The sequence below is a fragment of the Musca domestica genome, unplaced genomic scaffold, assembly GCF_030504385.1.
Source record: "Musca domestica strain aabys unplaced genomic scaffold, Musca_domestica.polishedcontigs.V.1.1 3, whole genome shotgun sequence".
NCBI lineage: Eukaryota > Metazoa > Arthropoda > Insecta > Diptera > Muscidae > Musca > Musca domestica.
This window is the reverse complement of record NW_026712299.1, coordinates 18,411,590-18,436,187: the sequence shown is the minus strand read 5'-3', so window position 1 is coordinate 18,436,187 and position 24,598 is coordinate 18,411,590. Positions and strand designations below refer to the sequence as shown.

At 36.5% G+C, this 24,598-nt stretch overlaps 1 protein-coding gene across 1 annotated transcript in view; it reads left to right on the top strand.

Annotated features, from left to right (window-relative positions):
• LOC101897322 (mucin-2) overlaps positions 1 to 19,160 on the top strand; it is a 62,356-nt gene extending 43,196 nt beyond the window's left edge. Inside the window, exon 4 of the mRNA XM_059124753.1 lies at positions 16,041 to 19,160. Within this exon, the coding sequence (XP_058980736.1) occupies positions 16,041 to 18,739 (2,699 nt within the window). The 3' untranslated portion in view covers positions 18,740 to 19,160. The remainder of the gene's footprint in view (positions 1 to 16,040) is intronic.
• Positions 19,161 to 24,598: the final 5,438 nt, after the last annotated feature.

The window sequence follows — 24,598 nt, the reverse complement described above, 5'->3', positions numbered from 1 at the left end:
CTCATACCAAACTTCAAGTTTTTAGCTCTAATCGTTCGTTCACATGACTCCAAATGGTAGCATTTTAGAAGTTTAGTACTATTTTAGAAGTTTTCACAACCTACAGTTCGAATTTCCAAAAACCTCTGCACTCCATCAATGAATCTCATTCCAAATTCATATATAACGTATTCAATTTTTAGTTCATTTTAGTACTTTTCGTACTACTTTTGAGTATTTTCGTAAATTTCTAACCAGTAAAGAAAGTCTTAAAGTCGGGCGGGCCGACTTTATGATACCCCACACCACTTGCTAATTTAGTAGAGCTCCGCATAACAATTAAAAGTTTTTTTATGGGAGAATTCAATCATACACGCAATGATTATAATTATAATTTAAAGTTCAAAGGACTAAATATGCCGAAGCATTTGTATCTTTTAAATTCGGACTTGTATTGGCAATTTGGTGCACAATTAATTTGCTATATCCAAATCGGAACCGATCTTGATAAAATTTGGCAAAGATATTTCTGAGCTGTATTTGATATATTTCCCTGAATATCGTTGATACGGAGTGCATATTACGGCTGTGGGTAACATATATAACAAATCGGATGAACAGTATATGTAGGAGCTATAGCTATATCTGAACCGATCTTCACCAAATTTGACATACTGGCTTCTAGACTCAATTCGGTCGTAAGTGCCAAATTTTATCCCATTTGGGCAAATATAAGACGTTTGGTGCACAATCAAAGGTAAATCGGACGAAGTTATATATGGGAGCCATATCAAAATCTGAACCGATCTCGATAAAATTTAGCAAATGTATTTCTGAGCTATATTTGATATATTTCCCCAAATATTGTTGTTACAGAGTGTATATTACGGCTGCGGAGGACAAAAATAACAAATCGGATGTACAATATATATGGGAGCTAAAGCTACATCTGAACCGATTTCGATCAAATTTGGCGTACTTATTTTCAGGTCCAATCTGATCGTACGTGCGAAATTCCATACTATTCGGACTGATATTACACGTTTGGTACACAATAAAAGGCAAATCGGACGAAGATATATATGGGAGCTATATCTAAATTTCGACCGATCATCTCCAATTTCAATAGGGTTCGTCCTTGGGCCAAACAAATGATTTGTGCAAAATTTCATCTGGACAGGGCAATAAATGCGAACTGTACTTTGTTTACAAAAATACATGGACAGACGGACGGACGGACATGCATAAATCGACTCAAAATGTGATTCTATGCAGATCATCAAAAGGAACTATGGGTCTATCTCGTTTCCTTCTGCCTGTTACAAACAAATGCACAAAGACATAATACCCTGACCACCTTGTGGTGTAGGGTATAAAAACTCAGACTTATTTGAAGACTTGCAAAATTTGAAGACTTTAACTTCAACCGTTTTGTTTGGTGGTTCTCGGTCAGTCAGTCAATCAGTTATTTCACTTCGCTTTTGTATATATAGAGAAGATATTTAAAAATAAAGAATAATCAGAACAATCAATTGAAACGCGTCTGTGTATCGCAATGCATGTTGCACCTGAACTACATGTGTTTTTTTTTTTTTTGGATCTTAACGAGTCTATCGTTACATCTAGAAAGAAGAAGTATATTCCCATCACTAGTTCTCTACACACGTGTGCATGTGTGTTTTCTTAAATAACCATTTCCAGGTTTATGCTAACCTACTCCCACCCCCCCCCCCATAGGTTCACTTCCTGAGTTATGGCTTCCTGTCACCACCACCTCCTCCTTCTCCAATAAAAAATAAGCAAAATTTTTCTCAGCATTATAAAAATCATGATTCAAATTAAGAAACATAAAGAAAAATCAAAGCCTTTTTTACAAAACATAAATCCTCCATTTCCATTCATGAAAATGAGATATAACCATAAAAGAGTCCGTCTTGCCTTGGCGATCATCAAATATTTGATGAACTATCAGTCATTGCTTCAATGCCAGCAGATAAACAGACAGACAGACAGTAAGAGAGAAACAAACAAACAACAGATGGTAGACACCCAGACCTCAGTAACCCCCCATTTGCAAACATCCAGCACATTCACAACTGGCGATTTGCTTCCCATGTAAATGGAAGAAAATGGTTTCGTGCTTGGAGCCACCTATGTTTGTTATATTAACTCCAGACAGAGACAAATAGTCGGGGTGTGTAATCCGTTTGGTGAAAAGCATTAAGTCCACATGAGGAAATAAACGAAGAAATAGGCACTTCGCAAGGAAGACCCCTTAACTTTTCTAATATTCAAAACTTGTTTCATAGCTTCGGAAAGGCAATTAGAAAAGTATGGCTTCGAAAATCAGAGGACATCTGATAGGCTTTAATTCTGGTAAGAATACTTGAATATTCTCCTTCCCTGTCCACAGAAAACTACTTGCATTGTCTTGTATATGCTTACAACCAATTGAAGGATATTCCATATTTAACCAGTAAAGAAAGTCTTAAAGTCGGGCGGGGCCGACTTATAATACCCTACACCACTTTGCTAATTTAGTAGAGCTCCACATAAAATTTAAAAGTTTTTATGGGAGAATTCAATCATACACGCTATGATTATAATTATAATTTAAAGTTCAAAGGACTAAATATGCCGAAGCATTTGTATCTTTTAAATTCCGACTTGTGTTGCCCATTTGGTGCACAAATAATTTAAAATCGGACACAAATATATATGGGAGCTATAACCAAATCTGAACCGATCTCGATACAATTTGGCAAAGATATTTCTGAGCTGTATTTGATATATTTCCCTGAATATCGTTGTTACGGAGTGCATTTTACGGCTGTGGGTCCCAAATATAACAAATCGGATGAACAGTATATATGCGAGCTATAGCTATATCTGAACCGATCTTCACCAAATTTGACATACTAGCTTCTAGACTCAATTCGGTCGTAAGTGCCAAATTTCATCCCATTTGGGCAGATATTAGACGTTTGGTGCACAATCAAAGGTAAATCGGACGAAGTTTTATTTGGAAGCTATATCCAAATCTGAACCGATCTCGATAAAATTTAGCAAATGTATTTCTGAGCTGTATTTGATATATTTCCCCAAATATTGTTGTTACAGAGTGCATATTACGGCCGCGGAAGACAAAAATAACAAATCGGATGAACAATATATATGGGAGCTTTAGCTATATATATTTCGATCAAATTTGGCATACTTATTTTCAGGCCTAATATGGGTGTATATGCAAAATTTCATACAATTCGGGCTGTGTTACACGTTTGGTGCACAATAAAAAGTAAATCGGACGAAGATATATATGCGAACTATATCTACATTTTTACCGATTATCTCCGATTTCAATAAGGTTCGTCCTTGGGCCAAACAAATTATCTGTGCAAAATGTTATCTGGATCGGGCAATGAATGCGACCTGTACTTTGTTTACAATAATACATGGACAGACGGACGGACGGACATGCATAATTCGACTCAGAATGTGAATCTATGCAGATCATCAAAAGGAACTGTGGGTCTATCTCGCTTCCTTTTGCCTGTTACAAACAAATGCACAAAGACATAATACCCTGACCACCTTGTGTGTAGGGTATAAAAACGGGTTCCTGTTGGTGGCAGATTTGTGGTACATAGGTGGTTATGGAAACGTGTGCTTTAATTGTACGAAAGTACTAAATAGTACTATATTTGGTACAATTATGAATTGGGTGTACTGAAAGTGCTTGAAATACGAAATTCGGTATTAGGGTCGCTGTTCATGTGTAGCCTGTACATATGGAGGAATTTTCGATAATGTGTACTAACAAATAATGTGTATAACTGTACGAAAAGTACTGAATGGTACTATATTTGGAATTGAGTGAAGGGACAGATATTTGATTCTAAAATTTGGTATTTAGATGTATCTGAGGCTGAGATTTGACGATCATTTTAAAATGCGTCATTTATTTGTACGAAAAGTGCTGATTGGTACTAAAATTGGTATTGGGTGATGGGATAGGGCTGGAATTCTCAAAGAGGCCTTTAGGTCTCTTTTGGTATCTATATTTGAGATATGGAGGTGGTTTGGGAAATGTGTACTACAATTACACAAAAAGTAGTAAATAGTACTATATTTGGTACAATTTGGTATTGGGTGAACAGATAATGCTTGAAATCTGAAATTTTTTATTAGGGAATTATGTACTAAAGTTGTGCAAAAAGTACTAAATGGTACTAAATTTGGTGTTAGATAATTTGATAGAGATTAAATGATGAAATTTAATAATTAACGTTCTAGTGATATCTGTGTTTCAGATTTGGCGGTGGTTGGAAAATACGTCCATTATTTGTACGAAAAATACTGAATGGTACTAAATTTGATATTGGGTGAAGGGATAGGGCAGAGAATCCTGAAATTTTATTTAGATGCCACTGTTGGTGTCTGTGGTAACGGTGTGGGGGGTTGTTTCGAAAATGCATTCTTTATTTGTACGAAAAGTACTAAATTGGGTATTAGACGAGATTTGTAATTTAGATTATTGATGGTATCGGGGTTTGAAATTTGGTTTTTTCAAATGAGTACCAAATTATACGAAAAGTACCAAATTTTACTAAGTTTGGTATTGAGCGAATTTATAGAACTGAAGTACCGAAATTGATATTGAGGTCTCTCTTGGCATGTGATGATGAGATCTGGTGGTGGTTTTGCAAATAAAAATACTATAATTGTTTGAAAAAGTACTAAATGGTACTAATTTTGGATGACTGTTGGTGTCTAGGATCGAAAGATGTAGATTGTTTTGTTACTACATTTGGTATTGGGTGAAGGGATAGAACCGGAATTCCTAAATTTGATATTGAGCCGACTCCCGATGTTTAGGGTTTACATATGGAGACGTTGAAATAGTTTTGGAAAGATGTGAGTTAATTTTTTAATATCTGATATCGGTAAACTTTAAAATGAAAGATTTTAAGTCTTTAATAATATATAACACCTTGAAATTCTGAAAATTTAGTACAAAGTATAAAGTTTTGATTGCCGATAGATGTACACCCTCAGTCAACGTTCGGTTACTTAAATATATATTGCCTTCTTTATATATATTCAAATTTTGGAGTATGTTCCGAAGGAATATGCCAATCTTGTCCATTTCGTATCGGACCAGAATAAATATGATATAATATTGCGACGTGCCAGCCTTGGGCTACTTTGGTTCCTTCACTTTGAAATGTGATAATTTTTAGAAAATTTAAAAAAGGTCGATCTTTTGTGGGGGATTTACCAGAAAGAGTGAACCGATATATTCCATCTTCGCACCAGAGCTTGGGTTAAAAAAAAATATTAGGATGTGTGAAATTTGAAGACAATCGGATTCTTAAATCACATTTTATAATAGTTCTAATTATTCAAAATTTTGAACCTTTGTGGGAGAGGTACTTGATGGAGTGAACCGATATTGTCCATTTTCGCACCTGACCTAGCACTGATGTAAATATTAGGATTTGCAAAGTTGGAGAAAAATCGGTTTATCGTTTCTCTTTCTGCGCAAGAAATATATTATTTGAAAATTTCGACATTTTGTGGGGTGGTTCCAGAAGGAGTGGACCGATATTGCCCATCTTCACACCCGACCTTGGGTTAATAAAAATATTTGAATTTGTGAAATTTGAAGACAATCGAACTCTTTCATCACGTTGTAATTATTTAAAATGCTGAACCTTGACCAGAAGGAGTGGACCTGTTGACCAGAAGGAGTGGACCGATATTGTCCATTTTCGCACCTGAACTAGCACTGATGGAAATAATATGATCATCCTTTCTCTTTCTGTGCAATATAATATTTTCTTTGAAATTTCCGACATTTTGTGGGGGAGGTACCAGAAGAAGTGGACCGATATTGCGTATCTCGATATTGCGAGCTCGATCTAAGTTTGACAAAAATATTACGATGTACCAAGTTTGGACCAAATCGGATACTCCCTTCGAGAGTTATCGTGCGCACCAGCCAGCCAGACAGACGGACATCGCTAGATCGACTCCAAATGTCCTGAAACGGATTTGGTCCAAAGAGACCTAGGGTCTAAAACCATTATTTCGACTAGGCACGTTTTGACCGTATCAAATATATATATATATCCTGATCAAATTGTACATTTTGAGTACTAACGAATCTAAAATTTTAGTTGGGATTTTCGGTGACGAAGAAGCGGACACTTGCTAGTTACCTTGCTAGATTTACTATCCATATCCTTATATCCACAGAAGACAATTTTAATGGCAACTTATCCTCTAGACACTTGAAGGATATTTTAACCATGGAAGACCACTTGAAGAATCATTTACGATAGGAAGACCACTTGATAAATGGTCGAGTGGCGAATTCGATTTGACGTATACGCAATGGAATAGGCAATTGAAATCCTCACTATTTAGTAAGTGTAAACGTACTTTTTTATTTTTTATACCCTACACCACAAGGTGGTCAGGGTATTATGTCTTTGTGCATTTCCTTTTGATGATCTGCATAGAATCACATTCTGAGTCGATTTATGCATGCCCGTCCGTCCGTCCGTCTGTCCATGTATTTTTGTAAACCAGATGCAATTTTGCACAAATTATTTGTTTGGCCCAAGGACGAACCCTATTGAAATTGGAGATAATCGGTCAAAATTTAGATATAGCTCCCATATATATCTTCGTCCGATTTGCCTTTTATTGTGCACCAAACGTGTAATATCAGTCTGAATATTATGGAATTTTGCACGTACGATCAGATTGGACCTGAAAATAAGTATGCCAAATTTTATCGAAATCGGTTCAGATATAGCTATAGCTCCCATATATATTGTTCATCCGATTTGTTATTTTTGTCCTCCGCAGCCGTAATATGCACTCTGCATATCTTTGCCAAATTTTATCGAAATCGGTTCAGATTTGGATATAGCTCCCATATATAACTTCGTCCGATTTACCTTTATTGTGCACCAAACGTATAATATTTGCTCAAATGAGATGGAATTTGGCACATACGACCGAATTGAGTCTCGAAGGTAGAATGCCAAATTTGGTGAAGATCGGTACAGATATAGCTATAGCTCCCATATATATTGTTCATCCGATTTGTTACCCACAGGCGTAATATGCACTCCGTATCAACAATATTTGGGGAATTATACCAAATACAGCTCAGAAATACATTTGCTAAATTTTATCGAGATCGGTTCAGATTTGGATATAGCTCCCATATATAACTTCGTCCGATTTACCTTTGATTGTGTACCAAACGTCTAATATTTGCCCAAATGGGATGAAATTTGGCACTTACGACCGAATTGATCATTGATCGGTTCAGATATAGATATAGCTCCCATATCATCCGATTTGTTATATTTGTTACCCATAGCCGTAATATGCACTCCGTAACAACGATATTCAGGGAAATATATCAAATACAGCTCAGAAATATATTTGCCAAATTTTATAGGTATCGGTTCAGATTTGGATATAGCTCCCATATATATTTTTATCCGAATTTAAATTAATTGTGCACCAAATGGGCAATACAAGTCCGAATTTAAAAGATGCAAATACTTCGGCATATTTAGTCCTTTCAACTTTAAATTATAATTATAATCATAGCGTGTATGATTGAATTCTCCCATAAAAACTTTTAATTGAAATGTGGAGCTCTTCTAAATTAGAAAAGTGGTGTAGGATATCATAAAGTCGGTCCCGCTCAACTTTAAGACTTTCTTTACTGGTTTTTTCTTAAATTGAATGTTTGACTGACTTATAAACCCAGTGGGTTCTCTCTAATTGCGACAGCCCGACATCAATGAAGAGTTTATAATATTAAGAACGTGTTTGTTGTTTTGTTTTTCAAGTTCAGCTCTGAAGAAGTAATGTTAGAAGACAAAGATATTGAAAAGAAAAACATTTTTTTTTTGGGGTTAGAAGAAAGTTTGTTCCTTTTTTTCATTTCTACAATGCTTCTGCTTTTTTATTTTTTTATAAATAAACTTAGTCCTTTATCAAAACCACCAGAAATTGTACCAACCCATACATTTTGGTGGTATGAAGTAAGCACAGACACTTTTGAATGATACGTCACGATGCGCTGGGCTTTGGCGGTAGTGATCGGCGTTGTTGACGTGAATAGATTTAACGAAAAATATTCAAACATAATCATGTATTCATGTATGTGTGGGTACTTGTTATTCAAAGGGGGAGCATAAACGTCATTAACATCATCCTTAGACTTCATCGCCATTGCCCAAAATCAATGGTCCGATCATCATCATGGCCGTTACTGACATACTGACGATGCTAGCCATCGTGGCTGGTGAGGATGACAATGCCGATGGCAATAATGATTGCTGCATAAAATTGCAAAAACAAAACTAACATACATACATACATACACACACACACACATGCATACCAGCAGCCATCTGAGTACATAACATACTGCAGTTGTTGATAAATTATTAGCTAAAACGAAACTAGACAAATCGCTTTCCATTTTTTCCATTAAACGATTGAGTAAGCATCAGCACATTGAGGAGGAGAAGGAGGAGAAGGAAGAGGAGAAGAAGTCTGTTGGGTTATGATGCTGATGAAAACAATAATGAGAATTTCAAGGTGAATTTGAAAAAAAAAAAACTGCAATACTGCCATCACAATCAAGGGAAGATGTTAGTGACCTTTTTGTGGGCGACTACAAGTTCGTGTCCTAAGTCTTTTGTTATCGATTAGCCACGGACTAATTGGCAGAAAAGTTTGGCTTTTTATGTGCAAAATTTTGTAATTGTAACTAATTGCAATAGCTATGGGAAATTGGAGTTTATGGTAAAGATATTAAACTGTGTTCAATCAGGAGGATATGACGAAAGAGGAAAATATATTTTACTAACTCATATGGAAGACCTGTAGGAAGCCCCCTTAGGGGTCTCTGTCAATAGAAGACCAATAGAAATCGTTTATTATTATTGGAAGTCTATTATTTGCAAAAAAAAACTCTTGAAGATCTTTGATTTACAGAAGACCTCTTGAGGACCTCCTGCCCATAGAGGATATCGTAATCCTCTTGAAGGTATCTTGTGTAAGGAGTGCCTTTTAAAATCCTCCATTTATGAAACATCTTTTTAAGGGTTTCTATTAAAAGTACATCTCCAGAACGTTATATATTTCTAAAAGACCCTTTGTAGGATTCTTCTGGAAGGAATTATAAAAGGAGATCTTCTATGAATAGAATATCCTGGAAAGGGCGCCAATTAATAAACAACTTTATCGACGCCTATTACGCACAGAAGATTTTGTGGAGATCTTCTATTGATAGAAGGCCTTGTGTAGGTATTCTATGTAAAGAAGACCTTGTAAAGGTTTTCTATGGATAGACGGTCTTGAGGAGGTCTGCTATGGATAAAAGGCTCTGGAGAAGTGTACTATGGATATAAGACCTTGGAGAGTTTTACCATGGATATAAGACCTCTCCAAGGTCTACCATGGATAAAAGACCTTGTACAGGCTTTCTACAGATAGAAGACCTTGTCTATGTATTTTATGGATAGACCTTGTGGAGGACTTTTACGAATGGAAGACCTTGTAGGGGCTTTTTACAGACATTCTGGAGGTCTTCTATTGATTGAAGACCTTGTCGAGGTGTTTTATAGACATTCAAACGTGTGGATGTCTTCTACGGTTTACTACCCTGAGGAGGCCTTCCATAGATAAAGACCATGTGGAGTCTTCTTTTGACAAAAGTCTCTGTGTAGGTCTTCTATTGATAAAATACCCTGTGGAGGTCTTCTACGTATAGAAGACCCAGTGGGGGTCTTCTATGGATGGAAGACCTTGTGTAGGTCTTCTATGGATAGAAGATCTTGTGAAGGTAAATAAAGTAGCTTGTAGAGGTACTCTATGGATAGAAGGTCTTGAGGAGGTCTACTATGGATGGAAGACCTTGTGGAGGTCATCTATGGATAGAAGTCTTTATGGAGGTTTTCTATGGATAGAAGTCTTTGTTGATGTCTTCTATGTATAAAAGACAGCATGCAGGTCCTCTGTGTATAGAAGACCTTGTCGAGGTCTTCTATGGATATAAGATCCTATGGGGGCCTATTGTGAATAGAAGACGCTTTGGAGGTTCTCGATGGATAGAAGAACCTTCCTTGGTCTTCTACGGATAGAACACCCAGTAGTGACCTTGTCGAGATCTTCTATGCATAGAAGACCATATGGAGGTCCTCGATGGATAGAAGAACCTGTTGAGGTCTTCTACAGATAGAGAACACCAACCTCATGGACTTCTCTTATGTATAGAAGACTTCCTTTCGGTCTCTACTCCTTAAAACTATAAAATCTCATAAAATCGTAATCCTCCCGATTATCATAACCAATCCATAATAACATCTCTGAACATTTCATGTCATTTGTCTAATTCAATTCCGAGCTACCAAATTCGTTACGACACATACATACACACGTGTATATGAATTTATGTAGATGTGATTCGAGGCAGTAGTTTATCTTAAATCATAACTTGTTAAAGTGTTAACAAATGTTGACCACAACAAATGCCAAAATGCGAGCATCGTCATATTGGCACAGCTTTATGCCAAAGCAACTGACAATATTACCACCACCTTGCGATTGTCATGCAGTCAGTCATTCGCTCACTCACTTACTCAGTCAGTCAGTGCCTCCTTCATAAATGAAGCAGCTTTTGCTTCTTTTTTACACCGACGGTCGCCGATGATGTCAATGACAAACAAAACAGCATCTCAGAGTCTGCACCGCACAGTGCAGTCGGCCAGCTAGACAACCAACTTATTGGGGAGCTATGTTTTTTTTTGTGTGTAGTCTAGTTGTTGCGGGTTTTTTTTGCTGTTTGGACTGTTAGTGTCGCCTTCACCGACTCCAACATCATCACCGTCATTTATTTTTGTTTTTTTTTTTTTCTTGTTGCTGTGCATTTTTGACTCCAGCTTGTGGACACCACCACCGCCACCATGTCCATCGGACTTACACCGTAGTTGTTAGCTTCTGTTCAAGATCTCATGGTGGTGTCGTCTAGCCACGGTCTGAGGAGTGTCTGGTTTAGACAAATTATATTGATTTAATAGCTGAATGGTGGTAGCTTGTTTGCTGCTGCTACGGCAAGTCGCAACAGATTAAAAAAAAGTAGTTTTGCTTTTTTATACCCTCCACCATACTATGGAGGGTATATTAACTTTGTCATTCCGTTTGTAACTCCTCGAAATACTCATGTCAGACCCAACAAAGTATATATATTCTTGATCAGCGTAAAATTCTATGTCGATTTAGCCATGTCCGTCTGTCTGTCTGTCTGTTGTAATCACGCTATCTTTCGAACGAATTGAGATAGAAGGCTAAAATTTTGCACACCTGTTTATTTTCCCAGTAGGCAGGTAAAGTTCGTAAATGGTCCACGTGTAGGTCCACGTTTTCATATAGCCCCCATATAACGGTACCTCCCGATATTCGGTATTTTGATGATTTTAGCGACATTATTCACCAGAATTGTTTCAATTTTGGTATTTGAAGTTCGATATGGACACTACAGCCTATGACAGAAAATTATCTGGGCGGTCTACGTCTTCCTATAGCCCCCATATAACGGTATCTCCCTATATTCGGTATTTTGATGATTTTAACGCCATTATTTACCGGAATTGTTTCAAATTACGTATTTAGAGTTCGTAATGGGAACTACAGTCTGTGACAGAAAAATGTCTATGCAGGTCCAGGTCTTCGTATAGGCCCCATATATCAGTACCTCCCTATATTCGGTGGGTACAATACCCACCGAAATTTTTTGAGATGTCGTATTGACGTTCGTAATGGATGCTATAGCTTGTGACAGAAAATTGTTGCGAATTTGAATATGGTAATGGCTTATGACAAACAAAGCCTATGTAGGTCCACGTCGGATAGACCCCAATATAACGGCAATATTCGGTATTTTTAAAATGTTAACAGAATTTTTTAAAGAATTTATTTTTTGAAAATTTCCAAACTCCATCCAAATGGTGGAGGGTATTCAAAGTGCGGCCTGGCCGAACTTATTGCTTTTTAACTTGTTTTTAGCTCTTTTTGTTTTGAAGTAATTTTTGATTGCAGTTCATTTTATTGGGATACCCTACATTAGCGATATGTGGATCGGGTACTAAGAAAAAGGTTATTTTAAAGACTAACCTATGAATTTCTGTATAAAAAAAAGCATAAGGTATCTCCGTTGTTTTTAGGGACTTTATTGATAGAAGCCATTCCATAGATCCTCTATATATTTAACGCGGGTTCTATAGATATAAGAACCAGGTCTTCTATAGACAAAATATATTTTATTCTACCTTAGAGAGAGAGACAGAAGGCAATTTACAGACATTGTATAGAAAAAAGGCCGAACAGAGTTCTCCCATACATACCAGAAGGTCTTTCAGAGGGAATTTTTAGGGTATCTAATGGTCGGCCTCTTCTGTCTATAGTCTTTGCTTTTCATTTGTCAGTTTGTTTTTTTTTTTGTTTTTGTTTTAATTTTTGCTCAATTTAGCCGAGTAATCGGATCCTATAATTGTTACCTGCGGCAGTACAATGTGTAATTACAAAATATTTTGATGAACTTCGATTTTGTTCATTTTTTGTGAGTATTTTCTATGTTTTTTTTTACATATTTTTCCACAACAATATTTAGTTAAAGGCTTCAGACACATGTCCACACCAGTATGGACACATGTCTCGCTTAGGAGAGCAATCGAAAGGAATACAGCTTTTTTATAAGCTAGCTTAAATGTCGAATACATTCAAAAGCTATTAGACAGTTTCCAAGGACCAACAGTCCACAAAATTTATTTTTTTAGTAAAATATTATTCCAATATAAATATTTAGAAAATGTTTTTTTTTTTTTTTTTGAAGAAGCAACCAGCAGCCACAATTCGTGGATTTTTAAAAAATAAAATTTCTTTTTTCACAAGGATCAACAGTAAATTGTGTATTTTTTAAGAAATGTTTTTTCCAAGAACCAAACAACTTTTCAAAATACAAAATTGTCGATTTTTATAAAAAAGACCAATTTTTTATAATAAAGGACAATTTATCCTCCAGTCCCCAAATCTTTATTTTTTTAATGAACATTTTTTTCCAAGAACCAAAAGTCTCAAATCCTGCATTTTTCAAAGAATGATTTTTCCAATCCACAAATCGTATATTTTTGAAAATTATCCAAAGTCCACACATTGTTCGCGATACCATAGTATTTTGTTGTTGCAAAATGGTCAGGCTTAATCCCTACATTTTTGTTTTTAAAAAAATAACGTTTGTTTATTTGTGGAGAAAGATGGTAATGTTTACCAGGGGGTAAGGCAGGGAATACCTAGGTTTTCCTCTTTTCCAATCCTCCTAGTTTTTTGTTTTTTTTTTTTTTTCAAATCGTGAACATGATATCTTTCAAGGAAAATTTTTCCAAAGCCCTTTTGAACACAGTATTTTAGAACTTTTTCTTTTTAAGGACCAATCGTGGATTTTGTAAGAATACATTTTCATGAACCAGTGTCAGAAATCAGCAATTTATGTTGGAATAGGTTTCCCAAGGCTCAGCCGCTAAATGTGGATTTTTTTTAAATATTTTTTTCAAGAACCACAATTAAAGAAAAACTTTTTCAAAGACCAATAGACCGCAAATCGTCGATTTTTACAAAAAAAGATCACAAGTTGTGGATAGTTTATGTAACAATTTGAATATTAATGTTTTGATTATGAAATTAATGAATATTGAATATTTTTTTTCGAAAGAATGAATTGTTTAAAAATTTAGAACTATCTCTTTTGAAAGACCAACACAATTCAAATCATTGATTTTTTACGAATCAAATGTCCAAGGGTCACTAATCCTAGGTATTTACGGAATAATAGTGGATTATAAAGAAATATTTTTTTATCAAAGATAATTTTTTACTCACTCAAAATCTTGGATTTTAAAGACAATTTTTCCAGGTAACAACATACTCAAATGTCCAAGGATCACTATTCCTAGGTTTTTAAGGAATAACAGTGGATTGTAAAGAAACATTTTTTTTCAAAGATAAATTTTTTACTCGCACAAAATCTTGGGTTTTAAAGACAATTTTTCCAGGTAACAACATACTTCAAATCGTCAGCAGAATTCTTTTGACCAACACATTGGTGTTGGATGCAGATAGCCACGTCTAAAGATTTCAAATTACCCAAATCGGACTGAAGAAATGTAGTTCTGCCGGAAATAGAATCAGATTTTAGAATACGTTTAGATTTGTTCGAATCGGTCACCTTTGGCTCGAATTATGGCCTTCAAACGGCCAATAAAACTGTCACACGCTGCCCGAATGCTGCTCTGCGGTATTTTGGCCCATTCCCGGCGAAGCGCTTGCTTGAAGTGATCGACACTTTGGTATTTTTTAGTGTCAACCTTGCTTTCCAAAATACTCCAGGCACAATCCTGTTAAATCCTGTTTGAATGTCCAAGGTCTGCGGGCAAAATGTTTGCGTGCCCAAGGCTTTTATACACCCTACAGAATATTTTCGCGATAATATTCGGCATTTATTCTGATGCCACGGACGATTAATACGAGCAGAGAGTGACCATCGGCCGGCGCTTGAGTTCTGGTGGCCAACAGAAGGTGCACATTTTCAGCTGACCTCTTTGGCAAGTAAACACGGTCATTATGGTAGTTTACAAACTGCTGGACATCGAATGTTTCCTCATCGGAGAAAACCAAATTCGGCAGTTCACCACTTTCGGCCAAGCTTTAGCTCTTTTGAGTCTATTTTCTTTCCGTTGCGGTGTAAGTTCATGCACTTTTTCGAAATTTCAATGGCTTTACCCCGTGCTCATTTTTCTATATTTGCCGAATGGAGTATTGCGATATGTTCAGCTCACGAGCTATTTTTCGGCTACTGCGACGCGAGTTTCGATCAAGTCGCTTCTTCACTTTTCAAACTATTTTTGCTGATGTTGCTGTTTTCTTCCGTCCACTTCCTTGACGTCGGGCTACGCTACCAGTATCACGGCAACGAGCGATGGTACGAGACACAAAAGATTTATTCAAATTTAAATGCTGGAGTGTTCTAACGCTAGCCACTTGTGGTTTTCCAGCCAAATATAAAGAAATAACACTATCACGCTTGAATTCCATCACGAATAACTTTTTTCTGGAAAATTCTCACCTAAATGCAATGCTTCGCTTTTAAATAATATAATGAGCATTCACTGGAATAATTTGAACAGCTGTCGGGCGAGTGGCTTAGAAATGACAGCAGTCTGAAGTTGATTGCAGTTTTTTCATATCACCCCGTATATATTACAAAATGAAGCCGAAAATATTGAGAATCCTTTGTTCGGCTAAGGGTAACATAACAACCTACAACTAGCTCCAACAAAAATTTTATTTTGCAAAATGTAAACAATAAATGACGTGATTTCTGTTCCTCGAGGGTGTAAACTAACAGGAAAAAATGGAATTGAAATAAGGTTAAATAAAAAGTAAGGTCAAAAAAATTACACTAACCTCTATTCTAGGTCCAATTTTTAGACCTGCAAGACAACAAAAATGGAAAAATCTGCTAAATGTCCTTTAATTTCCTTTGTTTAAAGTTCATGACACCGAGCTGCCCTCCAAATTTTCACCATCGACACTTTAAAGGTGTCGAAAAAATTTGTAAAACCTCGCTCCTAAGCCAAACTCAATTTCCTTAATGGCAATGTATTCAATACACCGCCAAGAGCACCAACAAATACAGCAACAATTCCAGTTTGCCAAAGCTATCAAATTGCAGCTTCCAAGCCAAGCAAGCAAGCTTAGGCTCTCTAGAGCATTGTATGGCAATAAAATGGCAATTATAGCACGCTTGTAATAATCATTGAAAACATATGTAAAAATTATGATTTTTATCGCCTCCTTTAATCGTTTTTCTATGCATAACAAAAGTAACAACAACAACAACAATAGCTTCTCATATTACAATGTTCATCATCTTGTATCTTTCTCTCTCTCTCTCTTTCTTGCAGTGCGCAACTTTAGTCCACGTATGGATTACAATAACAATGAATGGCGCCCAGTTGGTCGTGGTGATCCATTGAAAAATGATCCAACATTTGATTATAGTCCACCAACTTTGGATAGAGTACGTTACTGGGCTGATCCGGACAAGGATAAGGAAAAGACGGAAGAGGCGGCAGCCTCCTCAAATGTCATTGATGCTAAATTGAAAAAGGCCAATCCGGGAAAGAATGAAATTTTACTTTTGGGTGTGACAGGAGATCGTATTAGAGGTGCTCCAGCCGCCCCCATGCAATACCCATCGCATCCGCATGCTGGCCAGCATATGATGAAAAATGCCAAGGGGGAAACTCCACTGTTGCAACCCAAATATACATCCATAAGACGTAGTTATTATTCCCATCAATTGCCTACCCACTTGATGCCACCACCAATGCAACCCAATGTTCCCCAACAAGCTTCAGCTTCACAGGCCCAACAGTCTCCATCCCAATCCCATATGTCAATGGGCCACATGATGAAGCCACAAGTTCATGGCGAATATAGACATCAAATGCCAGCCAGTAATGGTGGTCATCATTCCTATGTTAGCTCCCCGCCCATGTCGGCTTCCATGAATGTTCACGCCAAACCATATCATATGTTATCCTCAACATCATCCCAACCCTGGATGCATGCAGCCAGTCCGGCTTCTTCAATGGTTACATCTATGCCCTCACATCACATGGCCAACCCCATGGGAATGGTTCATACACAACATTACTCGGCACCAAGTCATGGTCAGGTCCATGATGCCCATCATCAAGAATCAGTTAGTTATTTGACCTATACCAGGCCCAGCATGCAACACACTCCCATGGCAATGGGTGGTGGTAGCCATGAATATTATTCTCCTAATTCCATAAGGGGTTCCGCATCAGGCCACAAAAGCTCCTCCTCCTCGTCAAGTTCTAGAAAACCATGGCTCCATGATCTACTGAAAAAGGAAGTGGTAAAAACTGTGAAACCCTCGATGGCGCCCAACAGCTATCACAGTGAAGTTTCAATCAAACCATCGCATTCCTATCACATTGAATCTGGAATGAGGCCGCATCAAATGGATCATCATTTTGAGCCTCTGGTGGCAGCCAATACACCAGTAAGCAGTACATATACTCCCGTTTCCTTTGTCACAACAACGACGACAACCACCACCAAACCTGTTACAACCCCAACCACCAACCCTATTCCCACACAAGCAGCAATTTACATGACCAGTAGCAGTAGTACTACACCCACATATGTCACAGCTCCTACATACCCACCAATATATACTCACACCAGTACCAGCACAACCCAGGTACCCAGGACCACAACCACCTTGAGTCCAACCCGCTTGCTCATACCCAACACCAGTAATCTGTCCTATCGACCAACTGTGGCTCCCATTAAAATGACAACTGACTCGCTGTTCTCCCACTACAATCAACCCGAAAAGCCATTGCGGGGACCAATGTATTTAATCATTGAAGGTCATTCAAAGGTCAAGACATATGGCAAGGATGAATTGGATCCCCATAAACCGAAAATTGTGCCAGTCATTTCGAGCCGGGAACCTGTTGTGCGGCGTGCCGATCCCAATGAGAAACGGGGAACACCTGAGACATTCCAAGTCAAACATTTGCATACCAAAACCACTGAAGCCATGGAAAAGATAACAACCTCAACGACGGTTAAACCGGTGACCACGAAAACCACCTCCAGTTCGACTACTAAAAAACCCCAAGGTACCACAAGTAAGCCAAGCACTACTGCCGTTAAAAACTCAACAGAGAAAATCAAACCTGTAACCACCAAAAAACCAGCCGAGGCCACACCCACAAAGAAGTCAGTGGCGCCCAACACTAAACCTGGGCAAACTGCAACCACAACAACAGCTAAGCCTCCAACCACCAAGGCAACCATCAAGCCTGCTCCCAAAATAAGTGTTACCACTTCACCCACCACCGCAAGTACGACCACGACAACAAAACCCACAACTCCGAAGCCCAAAGTTGAAAAACCGCCGCCGACAAAAGAAAGCAAAACACCCTCTAAATCCCCCGTCAAAGAGGAAAAGCTGAGTCCCAACAATTTAAATGTTTTGGATGCCATGAAAAAGCCTAGCCTAACTGCACCCACAGCCATGCAGGGTTTGCTCAGCTTTTTGGATTCCTCTCTTGAGTCCTTGCTCAAGGAACAGAAATCCTCAAGCGCATTAGTAAATGAAGCACAAAATAAACCCCCTGCAAATGGTACCACCAAACTCAAATCCATAACCATGAATACTCAAGAGCCGCAAATCGAGGCTCGTGTCAGTACCAAACTGCAAGCCATCAAGGCCGAAGATTATGATGACTATGTCGAAGATGATGGAAAATTGATGAAAGTAACCACCGAATATTTGCCAAGGGAAACCAGACAAATATTCGATTATGACCAATTGCCAGAATCGCGCATAACCGGCAATAAGGACAACTCCAATTATGACGATGAAGATGATCTGTCGGCATTGGGTTTTGATGATGAATACGAGTATGAGGAGGTGGAAGAACCTTCAGGATCCCAGCTAATCAAACGTATTGATGCCTTGGTAAGCAGCCAAGAAGAAGATTTCACCCAAGACGATTTGGAAGCTCTGAATTTGGGGCGGCAACAACAACAGCAACAAAAGGCAATGAAAGCGTAACGAATTTCGACAAAGCAACTATGTTTTTTTTAGGTATCTCTACAAGTCGTAATAATTTATTTATTTATAAATTGCGTTAGTATTTTGTCAGATACTGTTCTATACCAAAATCTATTTGAAAACAAAAACATGTCTTATATAGTATTTACTTATTTACTCCTCCATACTCCCAACTCCAACTGTACATAGATAGCAATGATTTGATTTTGGAAATATATTGAACATGGAAAATTCTACCCCATATTCACAGAGATGTAACCAACCCCAAGCACACCATAAAGTGGTCACAGATGTATTAAGTTTTAAGTCGCATCACGATTATTTTTGTGATTAATATTTTTTATATAAAAGAAGAACATTTTAATTTAATTAATTTATTTATTGATATAGTTATGTAAGTGTAAATTATTTGAATAAAATATATATTTAATAAAATAATGCAACTTTGGAATTTATTTTTAAAAGGAAACTGCATAACAAGTATAGTCAGTTTGACCGACAGCCAGAAATAAAAAAAAAAAACAAGTAAAGAAGAATCTAAGTTCGGCCGGGTCGAACTTTTTATATCCTTCACCATTTGGAAGGAACTTGAAAAAGTTTAAAAAAAAACCGTCGAAAATATTGCTCAAATGAAAACTTTTATATAGGGGCTATACGAAAAAGTGGTGCTGGATAATCATTTTTTGTGATAGGCTGTACTAACGATTCTGAATTTCAAATACGAAATTTGACACAATTCCGGTGAATAATGTCGCTAGTATCATCAAAATGCAGAATAAAGGGAGGTACAGTTGTATGGGGGTTATACTAAGACGTAGACCTGCATAGACAATTTTCCGTCATAGGTTGTAGTACTCATTACGAACTTCAAATACGAAATTTGACGCAATTTTGGCGAATAATCCTGGAAATTCCGAATATCTTGAGGTTGCGTTATATGGACGCTATACTAAAAATAGACAATTCTCTTCCAGGGGGTAAAACACACGAAGGAAACTCCTTGTGTGGATTTTAATGCAATTCCATTGAAAAATGTGGATCCAGCATTTAAATGTAAATAAATCTTTTGTCTCTCCTACCATCGCTCGTTATCGTGATACTGGTAGCGACGTCAAGGATGTGGACGGAGGAAAACATCAACATCAGCAGAAATGGTTCGAAAAGTAAAGAAGCGACTTAATCGAAGCCCGCGTCGCAATGGCCGAAAAATGGCTCGTGAGCTGAACATAACGCAATATTCCATTTGGCAAATATTGAAAAATGAGCTCGGGGTAAAGCCATTTAAATTCAAAAAAGGGCAAGAACTTACACCGCAACAGAAAGAAAATAGACTCAAAAGAGCTAAAGAGTTGCTTCGCATGGTCGAAAGTGGTGAACTGCCGAATTCGGTTTTATCCGATGCGAAAACATTCGATGTCCAGCAGTTTGTAAACAAAGAAAATTATCGTACTTACTTGTTAAAGAGGTCAGCTTAAGCCGATGGTCGCTCTCCGCTGGTATTAATCGACCGTGGCATTAGAATAAATGGAAAATATTCTGGAGGCTGTATTAAAGCCTTGGACACGCAAACATTTTGGCCGCAGACCTTGGACATTCTAACAGGACTCAGCACCATCGCACTCAGCACGTGCCACCCAAGATTGGTTACAAAAAGAGGTTCCTCGCTCCATTTCCAGCGCACAAATGCCACCAAAATCTCCGGATACCAATCCGTTGGACTATTGTGTCTGGAGTATTTTAAAAATTCAGGTTGGCACTAAAAAATACCAAAGTGTCGATCACCTCAAGCAATCGCTTCGCCGGGAATGGGTCAAAATACCGCAGAGCAACATTCAGACAGCGTGTGACGGTTTCATTGGCCTTATGAAGGCCATAATTCGTGCCAAAGGTGAACAATTCGAACAAATCTAAACTTATTCTAAAATTTGATGCTATTTCCGAAATTTTTTGCTTTCGTTCAATAAAATTAAAAAAAAGGACAAAAATTTTATCGTTCGACTTTGTTGCGTTTTTTTTTTAACTCATTCTGTAATATCCTACGCCGAAAACTCAATATTGAAGGAGGTACTGGCCATTTTAAAATATTCAATAATTCATGCCCAGAAAAGTGATCACAAATAATAGCTAAAAACCCCGAAAACTCAATATTTAAGGAGTTATGGCCATTTTAAAATATTCAATAATTAATGCCTAGAAAAGTGATCGCAAATAATAGCTAAAAACGCCGAGAACTCAATATTTAAGAAGTTATGGCCATTTTAAAATATTCAATAATTCATGCCTAGAAAAGTGATCGCAAATAATAGCTAAAAACGCCGAGAACTCAATATTTAAGAAGTTATGGCCATTTTAAAATATTCAATAATTCATGCCTAGAAAAGTGATCGCAAATAATAGCTAAAAACGCCGAGAACTCAATATTTAAGAAGTTATGGCCATTTTAAAATATTCAAATACTCATTCCTAGAAAAGTGATCACAAAAAATATCTAAAAACACCGAAAACTCAATATTTAAGGAGTTATGGCCATTTTAAAATATTCAATAATTCGTACCTAGAAAAGTGATCACAAATAACAGCTAAAAACGTCGAAATCTCGATATTTAAGGAGTTATGGCCATTTTAAAATATTCAATAATTCATGCCCAGAAAAGTGATCACAAATAATAGCTAAAAACGCCGAGAACTCAATATTTAAGAAGTTATGGCCATTTTAAAATATTCAATAATTCATGCCTAGAAAAGTGATCGCAAATAATAGCTAAAAACGCCGAGAACTCAATATTTAAGAAGTTATGGCCATTTTAAAATATTCAAATACTCATTCCTAGAAAAGTGATCACAAAAAATATCTAAAAACACCGAAAACTCAATATTTAAGGAGTTATGGCCATTTTAAAATATTCAATAATTCATGCCCAGAAAAGTGATCACAAATAATAGCTAAAAACGCCGAAAATTCAATATTTAAGGAGTTATGGCCATTTTAAAATATTCAAAAATTCATGCCTAGATAAGTGATCACAAATAATATCTTAAAAACGCCAAAAATTTTCAATAATTCTTGCCTAGAAGTGATCACAAATAATAGCTAAAACCGCCGAGAACTCAATATTTAAGGAGTTATGGCCATTTTAAAATATTCAATAATTCATTCCTAGAAAAGTGATCACAAATAATAGCTAAAAACGCCGAAAACTCAATATTTAAGGAGTTATGGCCACTTTAAAATATTGAATAATTCATGCCTAGAAAAGTGATCACAAATAATAGCTAAAAACGCAGAAATCTCGATATTTAATGAGTTATGGCCATTTTAAAATATATAATAATTCATGCCTAGAAAAGTGATCAAGAATGCTTTTAGACCTGTAGAACTTTGTCTGAATGGAATTTTTTTGAATGTATAATTGCGAAAGTTTTGGGATTTTTTTGTTAATTTTGATTGGAGGAGAGTCAAATGAAAATGCCTAGTCGTTGAAAGACAGTTGTTGTCGACCACCTTTTTAATGCACTAACTGCTTATTCAGAACTTCAGGGCTTTATGAAGGTACCTTTGGCTCACGATATGCAATGAGTTTTGACCTTGCTAGTTTTCATCAGACAATTAAAATCAAGTGAACACAGTTTTCAGAAAATTAACAATAATTATCTATGTTATTTGAATAGGGGATTGAGTTAACTGCACTTTTCTATTGCATATCTTTAGGCGCTCCTAATAAAATGAAATAGGTTTGAGAAGTACAGCCAATGCTGAAAATGTTTAAGTGGGCATAGAGAAGTGTCAAAGCAAAGACAAAATACAATAAGATGGTACATTAAATTGTAACAATTCGTCAATAGATGTCACTAGTGTATTACATTATCGAGAAATCTACCAAATTGAAAAACAACAAAGTATTGCTTCAAAAGGAAGAATTTCATTAAAATTATAAAATTGATTCAATTAAAATTATATAAATAAATATTTTGTTGTTACTTTTAATTTGGAGGGATTTTTCGTAAGATAAACTTTTGACACTAACAATGGAGAAGGTGGTGAACAATTGTATATATATGTCCGATGTTTGAAATAAAAAACCTCGGGCAAAGACCGAGAATACAGATGCTGAAGACCAATTTCAATCGCTCGCTATGTGTTAGTTTTGCCAAGAGCTTCTACTTCAGACAATAATTGATTTGATTCAGAAGGAGGTTGAAAAGTATTGAAAATAAAAGGCCAATCTTATCAGATCCTTTAAGCTTCATGAACAGTGGAATAACTAAGAATACAATTGGGTGTCTCTGGATAAGTAGTTAAGTTTGTTTTTTTTTAACCCAATAATTTTGCGAAGTTGTTCGGTAGGAAAAAAATAAAATTCTTATTATTAAAATTTAATTCAGCAAAGTTTTTCTATGGAAATGCTGAATTTGTATAGTATTTCTGTAAGAAAATCGATTTAGCAGTGTTTTTCTATAAATAAAAAAATATACTCCATTCAAAAAATTGTTCCATGGAAACCCCTAAATCGGTAATTTATTCCTTGAATAACAAAAATTTCATTAAATAAGGCAAAATTATTCTATGGGAAGACTAAATTCAGTCAAGTGTTTCTATGGAAAACCCCTAGCAAAGTTTTTCTATGCAAAAATTATATTCAGCAAAGAAAAAACCAGTAAAGAAAGTCTTAAAGTTGGGACTTTATGATACCCTACACCACTATTGGAGAATTCAATAATACAAGCTATGATTATAATTCAAAGTTCAAAGGACTAAATATGCCGAAGCATTTGTATCTTTTAAATTCGGACTTGTGTTGCCCATTTGGGGCACAAATAATTTAAAATCGGATAAAAATATATATGGGAGCTATATCCAAATCTGAACCGATCTCGATAAAATTTGGCAAAGATATTTCTGAGCTGTATTTGATATATTTCCCTGAATATCGTTGTTAGGAAGTGCATATTACGGTTGTGGGTAACAAATATAACAAATCGGATGAAACATATATATGGAAGCTATAGCTATATCTGAATTGATCTTCACCAAATTTGACATACTAGCTTCTAGACTCAATTCGGTCGTAAGTGCCAAATTCCATCCCATTTAGACAAATATTAGACGTTTGGTGCACAATAAAAGGTAAATCGGACGAAGTTATATATGGGAGCTATATCCAAATCTGAACCGATCTCGATAAAATTTGGCAAATGTATTTCTGAGCTGTATTTGATATATTTCCCCAAATATTGTTGTTGCACAGTGCGTATTACGGCTGCTGAGGACAAAAATAACAAATCGGATGAACAATATATATGTAAGCTATAACTATATCTTAACCGATTTTGATCAAATTTGGCATACCTATTTTCAGGCCTAATTTGGGTGAATATGCAAAATTCCATACAATTCGGGCTGATATTACACGTTTGGTGCACAATAAAAGGTAAATCGGACGACGATATATATGGGAGCTATATCTAAATTTTGACCGATTATCTCCAATTTTAATAGGGTTCGTCCTTGGGCCAAACAAATGATCTGTGGAAAATTTTATCTGGATCGGGCAATAAATGCGACCTGTACTTTGTTTACAAAAATACATTGACAGACGGACGGACATGCATACATCGACTCAGAATGTGATTCTATGCAGATCATCAAAAGGAACTATAGGTCTATCTCGTTTCCTTTTGCCTGCTACAAACAAATGCACAAAGACATAATACCCTGACCACTATGTGGTGTAGGGTATAAAAATTAATAAGGGTTTTCTATTTTTCGGCCGCTTTGTGTAAACAGGAACCGGCGTCGCCATTAAAATTATTCCGCTTTGATGTCTTTGTTTGACACATTTCATTAAAGCTCCTTCATTG